General features: G+C 39.0%; 1 protein-coding gene across 1 annotated transcript in view; it reads left to right on the forward strand.

The window, feature by feature from the left end:
* LOC133631280 (artemin) overlaps positions 1–24,152 on the forward strand; it is a 124,709-nt gene that overhangs the window by 96,138 nt on the left and 4,419 nt on the right. The window contains exons 4-5 of the mRNA XM_062023456.1: positions 3,574–3,638; positions 22,694–22,913. Coding sequence (XP_061879440.1) covers positions 3,574–3,638; positions 22,694–22,913 — 285 coding nt within the window. The remainder of the gene's footprint in view (positions 1–3,573; positions 3,639–22,693; positions 22,914–24,152) is intronic.

A 24,152-nucleotide genomic window follows, 5' to 3' on the forward strand; every position in this document is an offset into this window, starting at 1 on the left:
AATAATACTTTTCAAAATAAAAGCAGCACAGTTGTATTGCGCGCACGACATAGATGTTTTTTCAACTTTATTTTGTTATTTTATGATTGCAGCTGTTCACATTCACTCACAATCACGCACACGCATACGTCCACACGGAAGTAATACAAATAACGATTTTCAAAACAAAAGCAGCACCGTTGTATTGCACACTCGACATAGATACTTTTTTAAATGTATTTTATAATTTATAATTGGCCTCACGCGGGCCGGACAGGGACGCGCAAAGGACCGGATGCGGCCCGCGGGCCGCAGAATGCCCAGGTCTGTGCTACGAGAGGAGTTTGCGTGTCCCAATGATCCTAGGAGCTGTGTTGTCTGGGGCTTCTTTCCCCCTGCTAGGGTCTCCCATGACATACTGGTCCTGCTTGAGGGACCAGACAAAGAGCAGCTCAAAAACTTCTATGAATAAAAAACAACAGGAACACAGTTTTTTCTCGGTTCACCGGAGGCGCAGCCCGAAGAGTCAACGTGGGTACCACCCATAGGAGGGGGCATAGAGGTCGGGTGCTTTGCAAGCTGGGCGGCAGTCGAAGGCAAGGCCCTTGGCGGTCCGATCCTTGGCTACAGAAACTCTTGGGATGTGGACAACACCTCGCTGGGGTGGCGGGGTGGGGTGGGGGGGGGGTTGGTGGGGGGGGGGGGGGGGTAGCCTGAGCTGGTGCCCGAGCTGGGTGGAGAAATTATGGCTGGATCGAGTCTGTCTCACTTAGACGGACAGCAAGGGCTCTGGAAGCTGGACCTTCGTTGCCAGCACTGAGAAGGGACGGGCCAAAGAGGCAACGTGGGTTCCCCCTCCAAGGGGCTTACCACCCATAGGAGGAGGGCGTAGAGGTCGGGTAGGCCTTTAAGCTGGGCGGAAGTCAAAGGCAGGACCCTTAGCAGGTGGAGAAATTACGGCTGGATCGAGTCGGTCTCACTTAGACGTACAGCAAAGGCTCTGGAACCAGTCTTTTCGAAATGTGCTGGACCTTCTTCCACTCTGGCGTTGCCAGCAGTAAGAGGTGACGGGCGGTGGTGACGATACTTGTTGCCCCGCGGCTCAGAGCCTGCACGTTGGAGTTTAACCCGGTGGACGAGAGGGTAGTTTCCCTCCGCCTCCGGCTGGGGGGACGGGTCAAGATTCTTGTTTGTGCTTACCCACCAAACAGCAGTGCAGAGTAGCCGCCCTTTTTGGAGTCCCTGCAGGAGCGCAGTTTTTTCTCACCCGGACGCAGGTCACCGGAGGCCCCCATCTGGGGCCGGGCCTTCCCCCATGGGGAATGGCCAGGCACAGCCCGAAGAGGCAACGTGGGTCCCCCCCTCCAAGGGGCTCACCACCCATAGGAGGGGGCTTAGAGGTAAGCTGGGCGGAAGTCAAAGGTATGGCCCTTAGCGGGTGGAGAAATTACGGCTGGATCGAGTCGGTCTCACTTAGACAGACAGCAAGGGCTCTGGAACCAGTCTTTTCGAGAGGTGCTGAACCTTCTTCCACTCTGGCGTTGCCAGCAGTGAGAGATGACGGGCAGGGGTGACAATGCTTGTTGCCCCGCGGCTCAGAGCCCGCACGTTGAACTTTAACCCGGTGGACGAGAGGCTAGCTACCCTCCGGCTGGGGGGACGGGTCAAGATTCTAGAACAGCAGTTTAGAGTACCCGCCCTTTTTGGAGTCCCTAGAGGGAGTACTGGAGAGTGCTTCCCTTGTTCTACTGGGGGACTTCAACGCTCACGTTGATTGGGAGGAACGGCCGCCCGGATCCGAACCAGAGTGGTGTTTTGTTTTTGAACTTTTGTTCTTGTCACAGATTGTCCGTAACCAACACCATGTTCAAACATAAGGCTGCCCACACTTGGCACCAGGACACCACAGCTGAGAAACACATATTTTTGACGGCCCAATAATGGGCATTAGTTCATCCTCCATATATTCAGCTTCAAAAAGTATAAGGTTGTGAATCCTCTTTTTTTTTTTTTAAATTGTCACCTTTGTTGTCTATTACCAAGTCTGGTATGTTTACAAAAACACTTGTGTATGTTTCCAGAAGTAGGAACACACATTTGGTGCCGGAAGTCTAAAGTGTGTTGCTATGGAAATGGAAATAAATGTGCTAAAGAAAGAAGTTGTAAAATAAGTAATGCATAACATGGTCAAAATATATTGTTATGAAGGAATCCGTGACTACATTATATATACAGTATACTTGCAGTGTGTATATTGTACATATTACATATTGTTATGAAGGTGTCTGTTACTACATTATATTAGGGCTGCAACTAACGATTAATTTGATAATCGATTAATCTGTTGATTATCACTTCGATTAATCGATTAATAATCGGATAAAAGAGACAAACTACATTTCTATCCTATCCAGTATTTTATTGGAAAAAAAACAGCATACTGGCACCATACTTATTTTGATTATTGTTTCTCAGCTGTTTGTACATGTTGCAGTTCATAAATAAAGGTTTATTTTAAAAAAAATAAAAATAAAAATAAAAATATTTAAAAAACAAAAAAAAACAAAAAAAAACCTCTGCGCATAGCATAGATCCAACGAATCGATGACTAAATTAATCGGCAACTATTTTAATAATCGATTTTAATCGATTTAATCGATTAGTTGTTGCAGCCCTACACTATATATATACTTGCAGTGTGTATATTGTACATATTACATATTTTTATGAAGGTGTCTGTTACTACATTATATATATACTCGCAGTGTGTATATTGCACACATCACATATTGTTATGAAGGTGTCTGTTACTACATTATATACAGTATATACTTGCAGTGTGTATATTGTACATATTACATTTTTAAGATAATGTTAATCATTCAAATAAAAGAAGCGTGACATATTCTTATATAGTTTCCTTTAGTTTAGTACAAGGAGTCAACCTCTCACACCAACAGTGTCGGCTCCAAGACAAATAAGTCAGATGGACTTCTCCTGACACTGAGCATCACTTGATGCTTTGACCTCCTCTGACACGTGGGAGACGACGGTGTCTGTGAGGCCGGGGGGGCAACAAAGGAACCCGATGACCTCACGATGTTTCAGAACGGGCGGCGGGCGCTTGCCTCGGCGCTGCACGTACTAAATATAAACATCTGCATCCGTGACACCTCTTATCGCCCGTCCTGCATGTCTGTGGCTTCTTTGGACCTCCATGAAGTGCTGCCACAGAAATAACTGCTGAAGAATGCTTTTGACGAGGACGTGGCAGATGTTGTCTTTTGTGGGGACTGTTTACACGGACGTACGGAGCGACAAGCCGACACTGGCTTGGAAGCAAACACTGCTCCTTTTTAGCACGTCGGCAACAAAGACGCCACCCTCAGGCACGGAGGACGTGATTTATTTGACACGTCGCCTCGCTCGGAGGGGCCCCCTGTTTTGTTTTGTTGTTGTACAGTTAAGTCATCATATCGCCCGCATGTTGTGCTTCTAGTTTACGTTAGCCCTTTTCAACGCCGGGAGGAGAGTTGACAAGAGTGAAGCCTTGTTCTCACGTTCCTCCCTCCTTCTTTCTCCTATTGCATCCAGGTGGGAGACCATGGAGGAGTCGGAGGAAGGGGAGACAAGAGACGACTTCTGTGATGTCAGCAAAGGTTGGTCATCGCTTAAGTGCAAAAAACTTGAGTAGATATTGAAAGGGTAAAAGAAAACACATTTTTGGCTGTAGTAATAGATGATCAAATGAATTGTATAAAATATACAACATAAAGTAGCAGGAAACACGTCAATAATGAATAAAGCATAACATGTTCTAGACCATGGGTGTCAAATTTGGCCCGCCGTGTAATTTAATTTGGCCCTTGAGGCAATATCAAATTAACATTAGAGCTGGCCCGCCGGTATTATACAGCGGCGATGCCGCTGTAACACCGCATTCACCGCTAATACTGTCATTTTCCCAGGAGACTCCCGAATTTCAGTGCCCCTCCCGAAAATCTCCCGGGGCAACAATTCTCCCGACTTTCTCCCGATTTCCACCCGGACAACAATATCGGGGGCGTGCCTTTAAGGCACTGCCTTTAGCGTCCTCCACACTCTGTTGCCATGTCCACTTTTCCTCCATACAAACAGCGTGCCGGCCCAATCACATAATATATGCTGCTTTTACACACACATAAGTGAATGCGAGGCATACTTGATCAACAGCCATACAGGTCACATTGAGGGTAGTCGTGTAAACAACTTTAACACTGTTACAAATATGCGCCACACTGTGAACCCACACCAAACAAGAATGACAAACACATTTCGGGAGAACATCCTCACCGCAACACAACATAAACACAACAGAACAAATACCCAGAACCCCTTGCAGCACTAACTCTTCAATATACACCCCCGCTACCACCAAACCCCACCCCGCCCACCTCAACTTTTTGAAAGTTGATTTTGCACTATTAAGTTATATAAGTGTTGCTTGTTCCATAATCAGTGTTAAAGCAAATCAGTGAGGCAAACTGAGCAATAATTAACGTTTTATTCATGCACTTTCTCTTGCTACTTCAAGGCTTGAATGTTTGATTCATTCATTATTGTTATTTTATTTTCAAATTTATTATTAGCCTGTTGAAAAAGTTTATTTTGATATTTACCTCAGAAGGCTGCAAATAGAAAAGAGGCATTCAATTTTTATTTAAATTCTATTTGATATGCCATTGATATTTTTTTATTATTATTATTATTTTAAACTCGATTTTGCATGTCACTATAAAGTTATATAAGCCTTGCTTGTTCAATATTCAATGCAAAACTTGTTTGGGTCCATATTAAAAGGTTAATTTGTTCAACCTTGGCCCGTGGCTTTGTTCAGTTTTAAATTTTGGCCTACTCTGTATTTGAGTTTGACACCCCTGTTGTAGACCAAAAATAATTTAATTAGTGTTACCATATCTGAGTTATTGTGTAGAAATATGGGGAAACAACTACAAATGTGTGCTTCATTCACTAACGGTGTTACAAAAAAGATCAATTAGAATAACACATAATGTTGGATAGAGAGAACATACAAACCCTTTTACTTATAAAATCACAATTATGGAAATTCAACGATTTGGTGCATTTGCAAACAGCTGAAATGATACACAAAGCAAACTATAACCTGCTACCCAAGAATGTACAACAATTCTTCTCAACAAAAGAGGAACAATATAACCTTAGAGGAAAATCTCATTTAAAACATTTGTATGCTCGTACAACACTTAAAACCTTTAGTGTATCAGTATGTGGAATTATGGGACGGATTAAGCAAAGAAATCAAAAGAAGCACCAATATGATTCACTTTAAAAGACTGTTCAAACTACAAGTGTTCACAAAGTACACAGAACAAGAATTATGATGAACATCTTGAACCTTTTTTGTTCCTTTTTTTTAAATTATGAGACAAATATTATTTATGTATTTAATATTTGTATGCTTACTATGGTATATTATTTATTTATTATTTATTTGTTCACTGTTCTGTTACAGAGAACAAGGAAATTGGATAAAATTGCTATGGTATGAAAAGGGGTAGGATTAAATAAGCTCTGCTTCTTCCTACTCCTTTTTGGTTGTGCTGTAATGAAACAACTAGAATTGTGTGATGCATTACATTGTATTGTATGCATGTTCCAAATAAACTTCACTTCACTTCCATTTTGTTTGTATAGCACATTTAAACAACAAACATGTTTCCAAAGTGCTGCACAACAATATTAAAAACAATATTCAAATATTATACAAAAAATAAATAAATATAAAACAGATATAAAAACAATATAAAAATAAATATGATTAAAAACGATTTTAAAGGGTAAAACCAATTAAAACAATAAATACAAATCTAAATTTAAAAACACAGAGGACCACACAACTCACGTAGTGTTAAAAGCCAAAGAATAAAAGTGGGTCTTAAGACGAGACTTAAAACACTGCACTGTGGGAGCAGTCCGAACATGGATGGGCAGAGTGATCCAGAGCTTAGGGCCGACCACAGAGAAGGCCTTGTCTCCCCTGGTTGTAAGTCTGGTCTTGGGCACCACGAGCTGGAGCTGGCTCTCGGACCTCACAGCGCGCGCAGGAGTGTAAATTTGGATGAGGTCCGAGATATACACTACCGTTCAAAAGTTTGGGGTCACATTGAAATGTCCTTATTTTTGAAGGAAAAGCACTGTACTTTTCAATGAAGATAACTTTAAACTAGTCTTAACTTTAAATAAATACACTCTATACATTGCTAATGTGGTAAATGACTATTCTAGCTGCAAATGTCTGGTTTTTGGTGCAATATCTACATAGGTGTATAGAGGCCCATTTTCAGCAACTATCACTCCAGTGTTCTAATGGTACAATGTGTTTGCTCATTGGCTCAGAAGGCTAATTGATGATTAGAAAACCCTTGTGCAATCATGTTCACACATCTGAAAACAGTTTAGCTCGTTACAGAAGCTACAAAACTGACCTTCCTTTGAGCAGATTGAGTTTCTGGAGCATCACATTTGTGGGGTCAATTAAACGCTCAAAATGGCCAGAAAAAGAGAACTTTCACCTGAAACTCGACAGTCTATTCTTGTTCTTAGAAATGAAGGCTATTCCACAAAATTGTTTGGGTGACCCCAAACTTTTGGACGGTAGTGTAATGAGGTGCCAGTCCATGCAAAAATTTAAAAGCAAACAGCAGGATTTTAAAATCAATTCTAAAATGAACAGGGAGCCAGTGCAAAGTCTCAAGAATTGGGGTTATATGCTGGCGTTTCCTGGCCCCTGTTAAAAGTCGTGCTGCCGCGTTCTGGACTAACTGCAACCGGGAGAGAGCTTTTTGGCTAATGCCAGCGTAAAGTGCATTGCAGTAGTCCAGGCGACTTGAAATAAAAGCATGCAGGACTTGTTCAAAAATGTTAAAAGATAAAAACGGTTTTACCTTTGCTAAAAGACCAAGATGAAAAAAACACGATTTTAAAATGCTGTTGACTTGTTTTTCAAATTTAAAATCACTGTCTATAGTGACGCCAAGGCTGGTGACTTTGGGACGCACATAATAAAGTGAAACTGAACTGAACTGAACTGAACTTCCTTATCGTTCCGATCTATGGAGATCTGGTGCAAGACTGCTGTCATTAAAAACTGATTGACACAGGAAGAGCAACAGGTGGTTTTATATTACGTGATTTACCGTATGTTCCAGACTATAGAGAGCACAGTTATATAAGCAGCACTCTCTAAATCAGGGGTGTCAAACTCATTTTGGATCGGGGGCCACATGGAGAAAAATCTACTCCCAAGTGGGCCGGACTGGTAAAATCACGGCACGATAACTTAAAAATAAAGACAACTTCAGATTGTTTTCTTTGTTTAAAAATAGAACAAGCACATTCTGAAAATGTACAAATCATAATGTTGTTGTTTTGTTTTTTTACACTTACTGTACATGTTGTGGTTAATAGTATTCTATCTTTATTTGTCGTTATTTATATTTTCTGAATAAATTATGTGATAATGTTCATCAGTCAACTCATTGGTGTTAATTTTCAATCTATCAAGATAAAAAATAATAATATCAAAATCAAATTACAGGATATTATTTATGTAGTTTGATCCCTTTACTCGACTGGTGCTTTACCACCATGTGTTTTTTTGTTGTTGTTTTTTTTACATATGTAGCTTAAGATACAAAGAATTGCTATTGCGACATCTGGTGGACACATATAGAACAGCAGTTTCTTTCATTCAAAAATGTTGGCTAATTTTTATACTTAGCAAACTCATCCCGCGGGCCGGATAAAACCTGTTCGCAGGCCGTACGTTTGACACCCCTGCTCTAAATCCTATGTGCCAGATCCAGCCCGCGAATGAATGATCTATGGCCCCCGGGATGATATTTGATTAGTATTAGAACCGGCCCGCAGGCCACAGCTGCCTGCTGCTGTTTTGCACGCACCAATACTACATCAGTGTTGGCGCTAGGATTTTTCAAAATGGGGTCCCAGGGACCCCATCAAGTCCTAAAAACTGTGTCCCACAGTAAATTTTTGGGGTCCCACTTTTTTGTAACCGTTTTGAAAACAAATGATAAATGTATGCATTATCCTGTTATAGCTCACATTCTATATTGGAAAAAGGTTGTCATAAACGTTACTTAATTCATTATAAAAAATACAAAAAGAAAACAAATTTTTATGCATATGTAAATGTATTCAGTTATAAACATTCATTCACTTTCTTCTTTCCTTCATGGATCTAAACTTTACCGCTGCCGGTAGTTTTTTCTTTATTTTTATTGTAAAATTTTCAGAATGTGTTTGTTATATTTTTGGCCAAAGTAAGACAAAGAAAACAATTTGAAGTTGTTTTTAGTTTTTAGTTTTAATGCCATGATTGCCAGCCCGCGTGTACACACATTTTCCTCCATGCGCCCCCTGAGCTAAAATGAGTTTGACACCCCTGCTCTAAATTTTAGAAGAAAAAAAAAATCCATATATTATTTGAACCAGACTATAAGATGCAGAGTTATATGTTGACAAATGAGTTATATTTACACAGAAAGATTTTATACATGGTTTTATTACAAACCCCGTTTCCATATGAGTTGGGAAATTGTGTTAGATGTAAATATAAACAGAATACAATGATTTGCAAATCGTTTTCAATCCATATTCAATTGAATGCACTACAAAGACAAGATAGTTGATGTTCAAACTCATAAACTTTATTTTATTTTTTGCAAATAATAATTAACTTAGAATTTCATGGCTGCAACACGTGACAAAGAAGTTGGGAAAGGGCATGTTCACCACTGTGTTACATGGCCTTTCCTTTTAACAACACTCAGTAAACGTTTAGGAACTGAGGAGACACATTTTTGAAGCTTTTCAGGTGGAATTCTTTCCCATTCTTGCTTGATGTACAGCTTAAGTTGTTCAACAGTCCGGGGGTCTCCGTTGTGGTATTTTAGGCTTCATAATGCGCCACACATTTTCAATGGGAGACAGGTCTGGACTACAGGCAGGCCAGTCTAGTACCCGCACTCTTTTACTATGAAGCCACGTTGATGTAACACGTGGCTTGGCATTGTCTTGCTGAAATAAGCAGGGGCGTCCATGGTAACGTTGCTTGGATGGCAACATATGTTGCTCCAAAACTTGTATGTACCTTTCAGCATTAATGGTGCCTTCACAGATGTGTAAGTTACCCATGTCTTGGGCACTAATACACCCCCATACCATCACAGATGCTGGCTTTTCAACTTTGCGCCTATAACAATCCGGATGGTTCTTTTCCTCTTTAGTCCGGAGGAGACGACGTCCACAGTTTCCAAAAACAATTTGAAATGTGGACTCGTCAGACCACAGAACACTTTTCCACTTTGTATCAGTCCATCTTAGATGAGCTCAGGCCCAGCGAAGCCGACGGCGTTTCTGGGTGTTGTTGATAAACGGTTTTCGCCTTGCATAGGAGAGTTTTAACTTGCACTTACAGATGTAGCGACCAACTGTAGTTACTGACAGTGGGTTTCTGAAGTGTTCCTGAGCCCATGTGGTGATATCCTTTACACACTGATGTCGCTTGTTGATGCAGTACCGCCTGAGTGATCGAAGGTCACGGGCTTAGCTGCTTACTTGCAGTGATTTCTCCAGATTCTCTGAACCCTTTGATGATATTACGGACCGTAGATGGTGAAATCCCTAAATTCCTTGCAATAGCTGGTTGAGAAAGGTTTTTCTTAAACTGTTCAACAATTTGCTCACACATTTGTTGACAAAGTGGTGACTCTCGCCCCATCCTTGTTTGTGAATGACTGAGCATTTCATGGAATCTACTTTTATACCCAATCATGGCACCCACCTGTTCCCAATTTGCCTATTCACCTGTGGGATGTTCCAAATAAGTGTTTGATGAGCATTCCTCAACTTTATCAGTATTTATTGCCACCTTTCCCAAATTCTTTGTCACGTGTTGCTGGCATCAAATTCTAAAGGTAATGATTATTTTCCAAAAAACAAATGTTTATCAGTTTGAACATCAAATATGTTGTCTTTGTAGCATATTCAACTGAATATGGGTTGAAAATGATTTGCAAATCATTGTATTCCGTTTATATTTACATCTAACACAATTTCCCAACTCATATGGAAACGGGGTTTGTATTCCAAACAGTGTCTCTAACACGGCAGTAAAACGGCCGATCAAACAAAACAGAAGTCGCCGTCATGGACCCACTAGCTGCGCGACCTAGCTCTCTAATCAGCTAAACAGACTCAATAACGCCACAGTGATGTTTTGGTGAATTTACTGAGGAATTTGTGAAAGCGAAACAATACAAAAAGATTGCTAGTGTATTTTTTTAATATTATTTTTTTGGTCCTGTCCAGCTATTTAGGCAAATCCTATTGTTGATGTATATTATCATAATTGCTGTACAGATTTACTTTACAAAAGAGAAGTTCAGAATACTTCTCTTGTTGCCTTAGGAAGGGGATAAGACAGAGAGACAACAACAACAACAAACACAACAATAACAACCACACCAATAACAACAACAGAACAGCATCAGCAAATACGATATGTACAAATATGATACGAAAAGTGATAGCAGCAAAGCAGTTAGTGAAGTTAAGAATGCCATTGTAAGTTAATAATACTAGCACAGACTCTCGCAAACGTGTTAGCATATTAGCTAATGCTAACAACGCTAGCTTGATTACATTACGATAGCACGACAAATATGCATGAAAACACTCCTACAGACATCACACATGAGACGGTTTAGTAAGTGAAAATAGTTTTAGTTATATTGTAAAACTTACAAACGTTGCATGGAGGGATGGATTAAGAATCCATACGACTAGAACCGTTATAGAAGACTAGAAGACAGAATGGCACTTCTACTTCTGGTTCAAAGCTTTAAACAGCAGGAAACACTTGTAGGCATTCACCCTGCTGCACCTGCAGTGAGCAATCTCATCCAAAAGATGGCGCCGTGGCACAAACGATGTGTTTGCATGTCAATCCATCCAATTTCTACCGCTTGTCCCTTTCAGGGTCGCGGGGGGTGCTGGAGCTGTGTTTATTAAAAAGTATTTGCTTAATGGCGGTCAGCGGAGAAAAGTCCACAACTTAGCCGCAGCGTTTTCTAAGCCGCAGGGTGCAAAGCGTGGGGGAAAAATATTTGAAACAGTAGGGGAGAACAAGGCCGGTCGTCATACACAATAATAATTTTCATTATCTCGCCACCAGAGGGTGCTGTCTCTCAAATTGTAGTATGGAAATGCACGGAATTAGGATCAGAGCTAACCTACATAGTCTTCCCTAGAAGGACTTTTTGTTCTTTAGGTCAAGTTGTAAATATTTACCTGCTTGGTATTAGTCTTCCAGGCTTTTACACAATTGCTGCATGACAAATCAGCTGTTGTCCTTGAAAAGTGTGAAGGGATTATTTGAAGTTGTTATTAGTTAGCTAACTAGTTACACGGTTGTTAGATACCCAAAACCAGTGAAGTTGGCAAGTTGTGTAAATGGTAAATAAAAACAGAATACAATGATATGCAAATCCTTTTCAACTTATATTCAATTGAATAGACTGCAAAGACAAGATACTTAACGTTCGAAATGGAAAACTTTGATATTTTTTGCAAATATTAGCTCATTTGGAATTCGATGCCTGCAACATGTTTGAAAAAAGCTGGCACAAGTAGCAAAAAAGACTGAGAAAGTTGAGGAATGCTCAACAAACACTTATTTGGAACATCCCACAGGTGAACAGGCTAATTGGGAACAGGTGGGTGCCATGATTGGGTATAAAAGCAGCTTCCATGAAATGCTCAGTCATTCACAAACAAGGATGGGGTGAGGGTCACCACTTTGTGAACAAATGCGTAAGCAAATTGTCCAACAGTTTAACAACGACATTTTCTCAACCAGCTATTGCAAGGAATTTAGGGATTTCACCATCTACGGTCCATAATATCATCAAAAGGTTCAGAGAATCTGGAGAAATCACTGCACATAAGCGATGATATTACGGACCTTGGATCCCTCAGGCGGTACTGCATCAAAAACCGACATCAGTGTGTAAAGGATATCACCACATGGGCTCAGGAACACTTAAGAAAACCACTGTCAGTAACTACAGTTGGTCGCTACATCTGTAAGTGCAAGTTAAAACTCTACTATGCAAAGCCAAAGCCATTTATCAACAACACCTAGAACTGCCGCCGGCTTTGCTGGGCCCGAGCTCATTTAAGATGGACTGATGCAAGGTGGAAAAGTGTTCTGTGGTCTGACGAGTCCACATTTCAAATTGTTTTTGGAAACTGTGGACCTCCGGAACAAAGAGAAAAAGAAACATCCGGATTGTTCTAGGCTCAAAGTTAAAAAGCCAGCATCTGTGATGGTATGGGGGTGTATTAGTGCCCAAGACATGGGTAACTTACACATCTGTGAAGGCACCATATATGCTGAAAGGTACATACAGGTTTTGGAGCAACATATGTTGCCATCCAAGCAACGTTATCATGGACGCCCCTGCTTATTTCAGCAAGACAATGCCAAGCCACGTGTTACAACAGCGTGGCTTCATAGTAAAAGAGTGCAGGTACTAGACTGGCCTGCCTGTAGTCCAGACCTGTCTCCCATTGAAAATGTGTGGCGCATTATGAAGCTTAAAAAACCACAATGGAGACCCCCGGACTGTTGAACAACTTAAGCTGTACATCAAGCAAGAATGGGAAAGAATTCCACCTGAAAAGCTTCAAAATGTGTCTCCTCAGTTCTCAAATGTTTACTGAGTGTTGTTAAAAGGAAAGGCCATGTAACACAGTGGTAAAAATGCCCCTGTGCCAACTTTTTTTGCAATGTGCTGCCATTAAATTCTAAGTTAATGATTATTTGCACAAAAAAAAACAAGTTTCTCAGTTGGAACATTAAATATCTTGTCTTTGCGGTCTATTCAATTGAATATAAGTTGAAAATGATTTGCAAATCATTGTATTCTGTTTTTATTTACCATTCACACAACGTACCAACTTCACTGGTTTTGGGTTTTGTACGAAAGACTTGCATGTATTAAAACTTTATAGCGCACTCAAATCTGATCTACTGTACCAAGCTTGTGTGTGGAGGATAGCACTTCTTAAATAAGCAACACAGGAAGCACAATCTGTTCATCCTGTCTGTCTGCATGTACATGCACAATACTGGACATGCTGGATGTAAATGTAATCATTTAGCACTGGTTAAGTGATTTATCAAGACTCAAACTGTTCTGTGGAGGCTGATTTGTGTCCATACAGTATTGAGCATGTCTGAAATGTTTCAGTTAGGCACAAATGGCTGTGAGAGAGAAGGCTACCGCGCTGCAGAGACAGACAATTGAGAGAGAGAACATGTCATCTGTGTGCTTTTGGACTGTCAGAGATAAAAATGTTCGACATATGTTTATTCAGCAATGACATTTTATCATTTCATAGCTGCTCGATGCCTTAAAACAAATCAAATTGATTCGTTTTGGTTACTGACGGCGTTTAAAAACAAAAAAAAAGGCCTACATAATATAGCGTTGTAATATATCTCCTATACGAAAAAAAACGTCTTGCACTATGCATTTTTTTGCGACCGGTTCATTTCAGACGGACCATCACCCTCAACGTGCTCAAAATATCTTCTGTTGTCTCAATTGCAATTCTACATTACGGAAAAAAGTTGGTAGATGTCATGTTTTATATAATGTATATGATTTACAACATTGCAAGACACCACAAGTTGGGAAGCAAGAGAGCATGGATGTGAAGGGAAATTGAGTGTCTCCACGGTGACAAAGGTTGCAAAACTCCAGGAATATTCAAAGTTGGAAACTTTCCATGGGAATTAACGGGAATATATGGGAATTAATGGGATATAAATGGGACTACACATTGAATGCAACATCCTAGATATTGCAGCATGATTATTAGCTAAAACTGATTTAATGCAAATTTTTAATCCGGTTAGGCTTCTAATCCAATTCAATGTGTCCATGTGCAGATAGCTAGTGATAATATTACTATGGCAAACTTTCTTAGATATTATTAATTGATCCCGTGACTTCGCGTTAGTGCTAGGCTGCTGAACAGACATGCAGGGAACAGACCTCTCTGTGGCAGGAGTAGGGTTGCAAAATTCCGGGAATATTCAAAGTTGGAAACTTTCAATGGGACATAACGGGAATATATGGGAATTAACATGAATTAATGGGAATAAACATTGAATGCAACATGCTAGATATTGCAGCATGATTATTAGCTAAAACAACCTGATTTAATTCAAATTCAGTACAATTCCAACCCTGCACTGTGCATTCCTCCATCACATGTGCAGTGCATTCTTCCATCACATGCACAGATAATTCCGAGCATGTTACACACTACAGCAGGGCTATTGAGGCCACACTAGTATTTGAACCCAAGGACTTCATCCAGTCAGGTAAGTGTTGATGATATTACTGGGGTAAATATATTTGATCTATGGTATTTAAGTTTAACAGAGGTGTAATTGCTTGTTACTGTATGACTGTAGACTACTCCAGCAGACTTCCACTCAAGCTAGCTAGCTGTTCCTGTACTTGTTAAATGATTTTGGGGCCAATATCTCTAGCTAGCTAGGTTTATGTACCACCACTGTTGAATTGAGTTTGAGTTTATTTCGAACATGCAAGCATACAACATGTCACATCCCAATTTCCAGTTTCTCTTTTCAACATGTTCGAAAAGGAGTAGGAAAAAGCAGAGCTTATTTAATCCTACCCCTTTTCTTTTACATAACAGTTGCTATACTTTTTTGTTCACTTCCTGTTCTCAATTTATTCACAATGTACTGCATAAGTAATCACAATAAAAATAAATAGATAAATAATAATTGGTGAAGTAAGTTACATTTCATATGATAAGTATTTTGAGAGTGAAAGAATGGATGAATTAAATAAATTCAGAATGTTTTTCATGGTTCTTCTTCTTTGTACTTTGTAAACACTTTAAGTTTGAAGAGTTTCTTGAAGTGGATCATATTAGTACATTGTTTGATTGCTTTGCTTAATCCATTCCATAATTGAATTCCACATACTGATATACTGAAGGTCTTAAGTGTTGTATGTGCGTACAAATGTTTTAAATTACATTTTTCTCTAAAATTATATTTCTCCTCTTTTTTTGAGAAGAATTGTTGTATATTCTTGGGTAGCAGGTTATAGTTTGCTTTGTGTATAATTTTAGCTGTTTGCAAATTCACTATGTCGTGGAATTTCAGTATCTTTGATTCAATAAATAAAGGATTTGTATGTTCTCTATATCCAACATTATGTATTATTCTAACTGATCTTTTTTGTAACACCGTTAATGAATGAAGTGTACTTTTGTAATTATTTCCCCATATTTCTACACAGTAACTCAGATATGGTAACACTAGGTAACACTGTCTCATAATGAACCGAAAATATTTCTCCGTTAGTCGTTATGCTAATTTTCGCTATGTTAAATCCCATTCATTTATGCTAACAACGTTAGCGATCCGAATTGACCTTTTTTGTAGCAAATACTAAATCAAAAGGTGTAGTTTCCTCTGCCTTCTGTTCTGCTAGCCATTCTGTTGTCATACAAGAATGTAGGTTATAGTTTGATTTAGCATGCTGATTGAGTGTTCATGTATTCATCTAGCCTATTTCTATTCATTTGTCCATCAGTAAAATATTTTTAAAGACTACTCCAATTGTTTAGCGGACTATTTACATTTGTGTGTGGCATTGCAGTACTGTTTTACAAGCTTCTCATCTTATTCTACAGAATAAGATGGACTGTGTCCAACTTTGAATAATCAAAAAATGGTCAACATTTCCAAACTTCCCGAGCTTAAAGGCCTACTGAAATGATTTTTTTAAATTTAAACGGGGATAGCAGATCTATTCTATGTGTCATACTTGATCATTTCGCGATATTGCCATATTTTTGCTGAAAGGATTTAGTAGAGAACAACGACGATAAAGATCGTAACTTTTGGTATCTGACAAAAAAAAGCCTTGCCCCTACCGGAAGTAGCGTGACGTAGTCAGTTGAATATTTCCGCAAAGTTCCCTATTGTTTACAGTGATGGCGGCCAGAAGTGAGAGCGATTCGGACCGAGAAAGCGATGATTTCCCCATTAATTTGAGCGAGGATGAAATATTTGTGGATGAGGAAAGTGCAAGTGAAGGACTAGTGGGGAGTGGAAGCGATTCAGATAGGGAAGATGCTGTGAGAGGTGGGTGGGACCTGATATTCAGTTGGGAATGACTACAACAGTAAATAAACACAAGACATATATATACTCTATTAGCCACAACACAACCAGCCCAAAGGACCGTTCACCTAACCCAAGGTTCATAAAGCTTATATATTTAACCAAAGTTACGTACGTGACACGCACGTACGGGCAAGCGATCAAGTGTTTGGAAGCGCGCGGGTGGGACCTGATATTCAGCTGGGAATGACTACAACAGTAAATAAACACAAGACATATATATACTCTATTAGCCACAACACAACCAGGCTTATATTTAATATGCCACAAATTAATCCCGCATAAACACACCTAGGTGTTTGTTATGTTAGCTCCTAGCTCCTAGCTCCCGTCCATATAACCCGCCAATACAATTCAAACACCTGCACAACACACACAATCACTCAGCCCAAAGGACTGTTCACCTAACCCAGGGGTCGGCAACCCGCGGCTCCAGAGCCGCATGCGGCTCTTTGACCACTCTGATGCGGCTCAGCTGCATACTTGCCGACCCTCCGATTTTCCCAGGAGACTTGTGGATCTCAGTGCTTCTCTATGAAAACTCCAAGGGCAATTATAATCATATTTTCACTCTAATTACTAGATAAAGGGCGTGCCCTAAATGCACTGCAGTAATTGTCCTCTATAGCATTTACAAACAGCGTGCCAGCCCGGCCACATGTTGTATGTAGCTTCTATTTGAACACGTCAGAGACAGAAAATCATACTTACTCATCAGCCACACAGCTTACACTGACGGTAGTGTAACACAACACAACCAATACCCAGAATCCCATGCAGCCCTAACTCTTCCAGTCTAGATTATACACCCCCGCTACCACCAAACCCCCCCACACATCAACCCTCCCCCCCTCCGTGCGTCGGTTGAGCGGAAGAGTTAGGGCTGCATGGGATTCTGGGTAATTGTTGTGTTGTGTTTATGTTGTGTTACAGTGGAGATGTTCTCCAGAAATGTGTTTGTCATTCTTTTTTGGTGTGGGTTCAAAGTGTGGCGCATATTTGTAACGTAACAGTGTTGAAGTTGTTTTTGTACGGCTACCGTCAGTGTAAGCTGTGTGGCTGTTGAAGTAGTACGCCTTGCTGTTAGGGATGGGCGATACCACACCTTTAGGATTTGATACGATACTGATACTTTTTCTTGCATTTTCATCGATACCGATACAGATACCCTTAATTTCTTATTGGCAATTTTTGTCAGTCAAAAATATTATTACTATTGTTATTATTTAAGACAAATCACAAGACAATTACAGACCATTTATACCACATTCATTATGGTCAATATATAATAAAAGTAAAATTAAAATAAATAACATAAATATGAAAAATAAATTAAATATAAACAAAAATATACGCATTTTCACTTTTCTTATTTCTCAAAAAAAAAGGATTGGTAGAAAAATCTTAAAAAAACATTTATTCCTAACAATATTATGTTTCAAACCTCTTTGTGGAAGTAAACTTATAACACTTGTCTGAAGCAAAGTCAATAATTTCCTTATCACAATAAACTAGGATTTCCTTGTCCTATAAACCTGCATACGAAAGACAGTTCCTTGAGAAAATGAACTTGGAAAAATTATCTACAAAAATGTCTGACACCATCACACCTTTAGTGTACTCGAGATATGTCGTCACACGTCACACTTTACTGATGTCTCAGATTGCTGTTCAGGAAAAGTAACATCGCTGTCGGCTGGCTGTGTGTGTGTTGCACGTTGACGACGCTCATTCGCTGTCTCCTGTCACGTGACTGGGCCAGCTCTATACCCTGCCAGGTACAGGGGTGTCCCAGCACATAGTAAGTTAAGTAAGTAATGAAAAACACCTGAAAGTGATGCTTGCACCCCCCACACGCCGTTTTTTGGTTTATATCGATACTTTTTTCAGAAAAGTGATGCCAAATGAGTAGCGTGTGAGTATCGATATATCGATACGCCATCACACCCTGAATTTTGGAAGTCTCCCGGAAATAATAAGGGGGTTGGCAAGTATGACGCTATCAAGCGCCATTCATTCAAAACTGGCGGGCCGCACTAACATTGAATTTCCATATTAAGGTGCGTGCCGGTGCGTGTGTCTGAGACCCCTGGTTAACATAGCACAAAGCAATTTAAGCTTTGTATGCAGGATTTTCATTTTAAATTTAAATTTTTTTTTTGTGGCTCCCATTATTTTCTTTAATTTGTGAAACTTGCCAAAATGGCTCTTTGAGTAGTAAAGGTTGCCGACCCCTGACCTAACCCAAGGTTCATAAAGCTTATATATTTACCCAAAGTTACGTACGTGACACGCACGTACGGGCAAGCGATCAAATATTTGGAAGCGCAGCTGTGTACTCACGGTACCGCGTCTGCGTCTGTGTATCCAAATCAAAGTAATCCTGGTAAGAGTCTGTGTTGTCCCAGTTCTCTACAGGCGTCTGTGTATCGAAGTCAAAGTCCTCCTGGTAAGAGTCTCTGTTGTCCGAGTTCTTCGATCTTGACTGCATCTTTCGGGAATGTAAACAAAGAAACACCGGCTGTGTTGTGTTGCTGACTTCCCTCGCAAAATACTCTGCTTCGCACCGACAACTTTCTTCTTTGCTTGCTCAGCTTCTTTCTCCATAATGTAATGAACAAATTGCAACAGATTCACCAACACAGATGTCCAGAATACTGTGGAATAATGAGATGAAAACAGAGCTATTTTGTATTGGCTTCAACGGGGGATCCATACCTCTGTTTCACTGGCTACGTCACGCGCATACGTCATCATCCAAAGGAGTTTTCAACCGGAAGTTTAGCGGGAAATTAAAAATTGCACTTTATAAGTTAACGCGGCCGTATTGGCATTTGTTGCAATGTTAAGATTTCATCATTGATATATAAACTATCAGACTGCGTGGTCGGTAGTAGTGGGTTTCAGTAGGCCTTTAACTTCCAGTGGTAAATTTCCGGAAACTTTCTACCCCTTTGCAACCTTAATGGTGACAACAGGAAGTACACGCAAACTCCTCATTTGAATAGAGCACCAGTTATCAATTGTAGACGCACTCTTGGTAAATCACACGTAACACGCCCACTAACGGCACACGCAATTTTATAGCTTGCAGACACTGTTTAGCACTTGTTATTTGGATCTTCGTACATCAGGCCCATGATGTACTGTATAAATATTACAAATACTATACTTCTCTATTTCTAGGTTGTGTTTTCTATTCATGTTCCTTGCTCATTTTTTACTAAGCTGGATTAAGTTATGTTCGTGCGATTACATTTTCAAACTTTGATTTGCTGGTTTTTTTTGTTTTTTTTTAAAGATTTTAAAGATTTTCATCCATCCATCCATTTTCTACCGCTTGTCCAATTAAAATAACATTGTGACAACTATCCCTATAACGGGGTTGATTGTCACAATGTGTGACTTTGAGCTTCAATAGGAATGACTCGTGAAAGTTGTTTCAATGACGAGCAAATCACTCTCGTAAAAAGTGTGACAACCCACTTTTGTCATGATCCGTGGCCCGGATCATGTTTTGTTATGTTCTGTTTGTTTTGGACTCCCTTAGTTCCTGTTTGTGCACCTCTGGGTTTGTTTTAGTTTCCATGGGGATTAATTGGGTTCACCTGCCTCTGGTTAGTGGTCGGCACGCTCAGCTGCTGTCAACCACTAATCAGAGAGCTATTTATTATTCTTGCTCGCCACGCTCAGTCTGGCTTCTTCATTTTCTACATGCAACAGTTACGTTGGGTACATTCCTTGTCTCCTATGCTTCTTGATTCCTGCGCCAAGTCTCGCCTTAGCTTCCCGTGCGATCGGTACGCTTTCCTTTCTGTTTTTGGTACGTGTTTGATTTTTGAGGAATACTTCATGTTCCTACCTGCACGCCTTGTCCAGAGTGGTCCGTCTGCATCCCGGGAGAACGAACCCTGAAGTAAGCTGCGATCACCCCGGCGTGACAACCTTCTTCTCTCTTACCCGCGTTACTCTAATGTTTTTAAAACATTTATTAAATGATTTACATAAACACAGTATTGTGACACTCGGGTCGCATGACGGCGATTGCTGGCGTGTTCCCGAGATGCAGAAGATCGAGGAGCAAGTTCAAGTATTTAATGTAGCTCAAAACAAACAAAGATGAGTGCCGGAGAATAGGGAAGGCTATGCAAAAACATAACTAAGACTGACAGGTGCAAAACAACAAAACAGAATGCTAGAATACAACAAAAACTCACGTCAGGAGGAAAGAGCGCCCACATGAATGCCTATACATTCCAAACAAAGTCCCGACAAAGAATGGTAGCTCACAATCAACTTGAATAGAACTAATTGCGAACAGAAAGCAGGTGCATGGATCAGTGCTCAGAGAAAGATGTGAAGTGGTTATGACAAAACACCAACACAACAGGAAGTGCCACCAAAAGAAGAGCACAGGACAGGAACCAACACTAAACACAGGGGAACACTAACAAAACACAAAAGAAGGCTGTAACCAGCCGTGACAAGTATATTCTTATTAACTGTTTTTCATAATGTATTATTATTATTTAAAAAAAAAAAAGTGTTACCATTATTTAATTATTTGTACACATTACGTAACAGTATATATATATATATATATATATATATATATATATATATATATATATATATATATATATATATATATATATATATATATATATATATATATATATATATATATATATATTTGGGGCGGCATGGCGTAGTGGGTAGAGCGCCCGTGTCAGAAACCTGAGGGTTGCAGGTTCGCTCCCCGCCTCTTACCATGCCGTTGTGTCCTTGGGCAGGACACTTCACCCTTGCCCCCGGTGCTGCTCACACCGGTGAATGAATGATGAATGAATGATAGGTGGTGGTCGGAGGGGCCGTAGGCGCAAATTGGCAGCCACGCTTCCGTCAGTCTACCCCAGGGCAGCTGTGGCTACGAAAGTAGCTTACCACCACCAGGTGTGAATGAATGATGGGTTTTTAACATGTAAAGCGACTTTGGGTACTTAGAAAAGCGCTATATAAATCCCAGGTATTATTATTATTATTATTATATATATATTGATATGTATATATTTATAAGACAATCATGGGTATTTTAACTTTAACTTAAAATATATATTATAAATATATCGTATATATACACAGTATATATGTATATATATTTATATATACGTATATAGAATTAAAAGATTATACATATATGTATGTATATATGTATATAAATATATGTGTATATATATGTATATATGCATATTAAAAATATATATATATACATAAATATATATATACATATATATACACAAACATATATATATATACTATATATACAGTATATATGTATATATATTTATATATACAGTACATATATAGAATTAAAAGATTATACATTTATGTATGTATATATGTATATAAATATATGTGTATATATATAAATAAATTAAATTAAAAAAAAAATAAAAAAATAAAAATATATATATATATATATATACATATATATATATATATATATGTATATATATATATATATATATATATATATATATATATATATATATATATATACAAACATATATATACATATATATATATATATATATATATATATATATATATATATATATATATATATATATATATATATATATATATATATATATATATATATATATATATATATATACTGTATATACATTAGGGTTGTACGGTATACCGGTATTAGTATAGTACTGCAATACTAATTAAACATTTTTCCGGTTCTGAAACGTACCGGTTCCGATATTACTGCATACATCAGTTTGCTTACTTACTACTAAAAGACAAGTTGTCTTGTATGTTCACTATTTTATTTAAGAACTTAACTGCAATAATAAACATATGTTTAATGTACCCTAAGATTTTTTGTTAAAATAAAGCCAATAATGCAATTTTTTTGTAGTCCCCTTTTTTAGAAAAGTACAGAAAAGTACCGAAATAATTTTAGTACCGGTACCGGTACCAAAATATTGGTATCGTTACAACACTAATACAAACATACATAAACATGTACAGTATATATACATACAGTACATATACATATATATATACATATATTCATATATATACATAAATATATATGTATACACACACACACACACACACACACACACACACACACACACACACACACACACACACACACACACACACACACACACACACACACTCACACACACACACACACACACACACATACATTATCTTTGTCATTCTGGCAAACTTTCTGTTAGAGAACTTCTATTTGTTGTTGTTAGGCGGTGTGTGAGTGTACCTAATGAAGAGTATTGATGCAGAAGCGACCTCCTCTTATGGACCTCTCTGTGTCCCGTGGTACAGGTGCTGCTGTGGGTGCTCCTGTCGGTGCTGCCGCTGGTCGACGGAGCGCGCATGAAAGTGGACATGGGTTCCTCTGGTGTGGGAGCGGACTCGGGCCACATGGCGGGCCTCCTCGGAGGCCAGGATGGACTAGAACTTCCTGTGACGCTGCCGGACATGATGGAAGATGAGGAGCAGGGAGACGACAGTCATCCTTACTCTCCTTGGCATTCTCTTTATGGTATGAGACTCTCAGTGGACGAGAATCTGTGTGTGTGTGTGTGTGTGTGTGTGTGTGTGTGTGTGTGTGTGTGTGTGTGTGTGTGTGTGTGTGTGTGTGTGTGTGTGTGTGTGTGTGTGTGTGTTTGTGCAGTATGTAGGTCGTCATTTTATTTAAATTATGTCCTAATTGTGTAGTACAGTACACTTTATAACGGGGGTTCTTAACATTTTTAACCCCGGGGCCCAACTTTTCCACTATATAGGGGCCCGGGGCCCACTCAAATATTAGCACTGAATCACTCTTGATTTTAATTGTATTAAAAAATTATATCTAACTTACTTAGAGTTTCCAACCTTGTCAAATGATATGAAAGCATGTGTTAATCACAAATGTTATTATTTATTTAACACATAAAACTTACAGTAGGTCAGGCTGATTGTAAGAATAAGTACTATTCAAATACTGTTCCCATATATAACTTGTGAAAAATAAATGTACATGCAATTATGTTGTGCTGAAATAAATGAACTAAATCAATAATAACTTTTTAAAAAAAAAATAAACTGTCAATAAAATTAAAGTGCAAATGAAAATACAGCTTCACCACATTAGTTGTAATTTTTGCGCTTAAGAAATTTCGCTACAACTTTAGCTACAGACGTCTTCTGTTTGTTTGATATTGTCATTACTGCCACAAGTGGTGGAAAAGTGTATTACAACTGAGCACCGCTGCAGCCCAGTCAGACCACAGCTGAGAAACAGATATTTTTCCATTATTTCCATTTATTACAAGTAATAACAAAACGTAAATGCCCTACTTACCTATTGAGTAAAAAATTTGCAAGTTTGGCGTCAGATGAAAACATTTTCTCCGCCTTCAATCGTCTCCATCTTTCAAAGGCATCCCCGATACAAATCCTGGTTTTGTTCCTGGCTTCTTCATGAATAAGTTGAGAATCGTAACGAGGCCTTTTAAATTTACCAAGGTCTGACATGTTTAGTAACTTTACCAGTGGCAGTAGCCAGATGAAGATGGCGGTGCGTAACTGGCAACCTGGATGTGACACACTCACTGACTTTGTAATTGCCCGCGCTGCGTATGTGTGCATCCAGGTGCGGCAAGCTACTTTTTAAATGAAACATATATATATATATATATATATATATATATATATATATATATATATATATATATATATATATATATATATATATATATATATATATATATACACAGTATATATAAATGTTTTTTTA

Source organism: Entelurus aequoreus, linkage group LG16, assembly GCF_033978785.1.
Source record: "Entelurus aequoreus isolate RoL-2023_Sb linkage group LG16, RoL_Eaeq_v1.1, whole genome shotgun sequence".
Lineage (NCBI taxonomy): Eukaryota > Metazoa > Chordata > Actinopteri > Syngnathiformes > Syngnathidae > Entelurus > Entelurus aequoreus.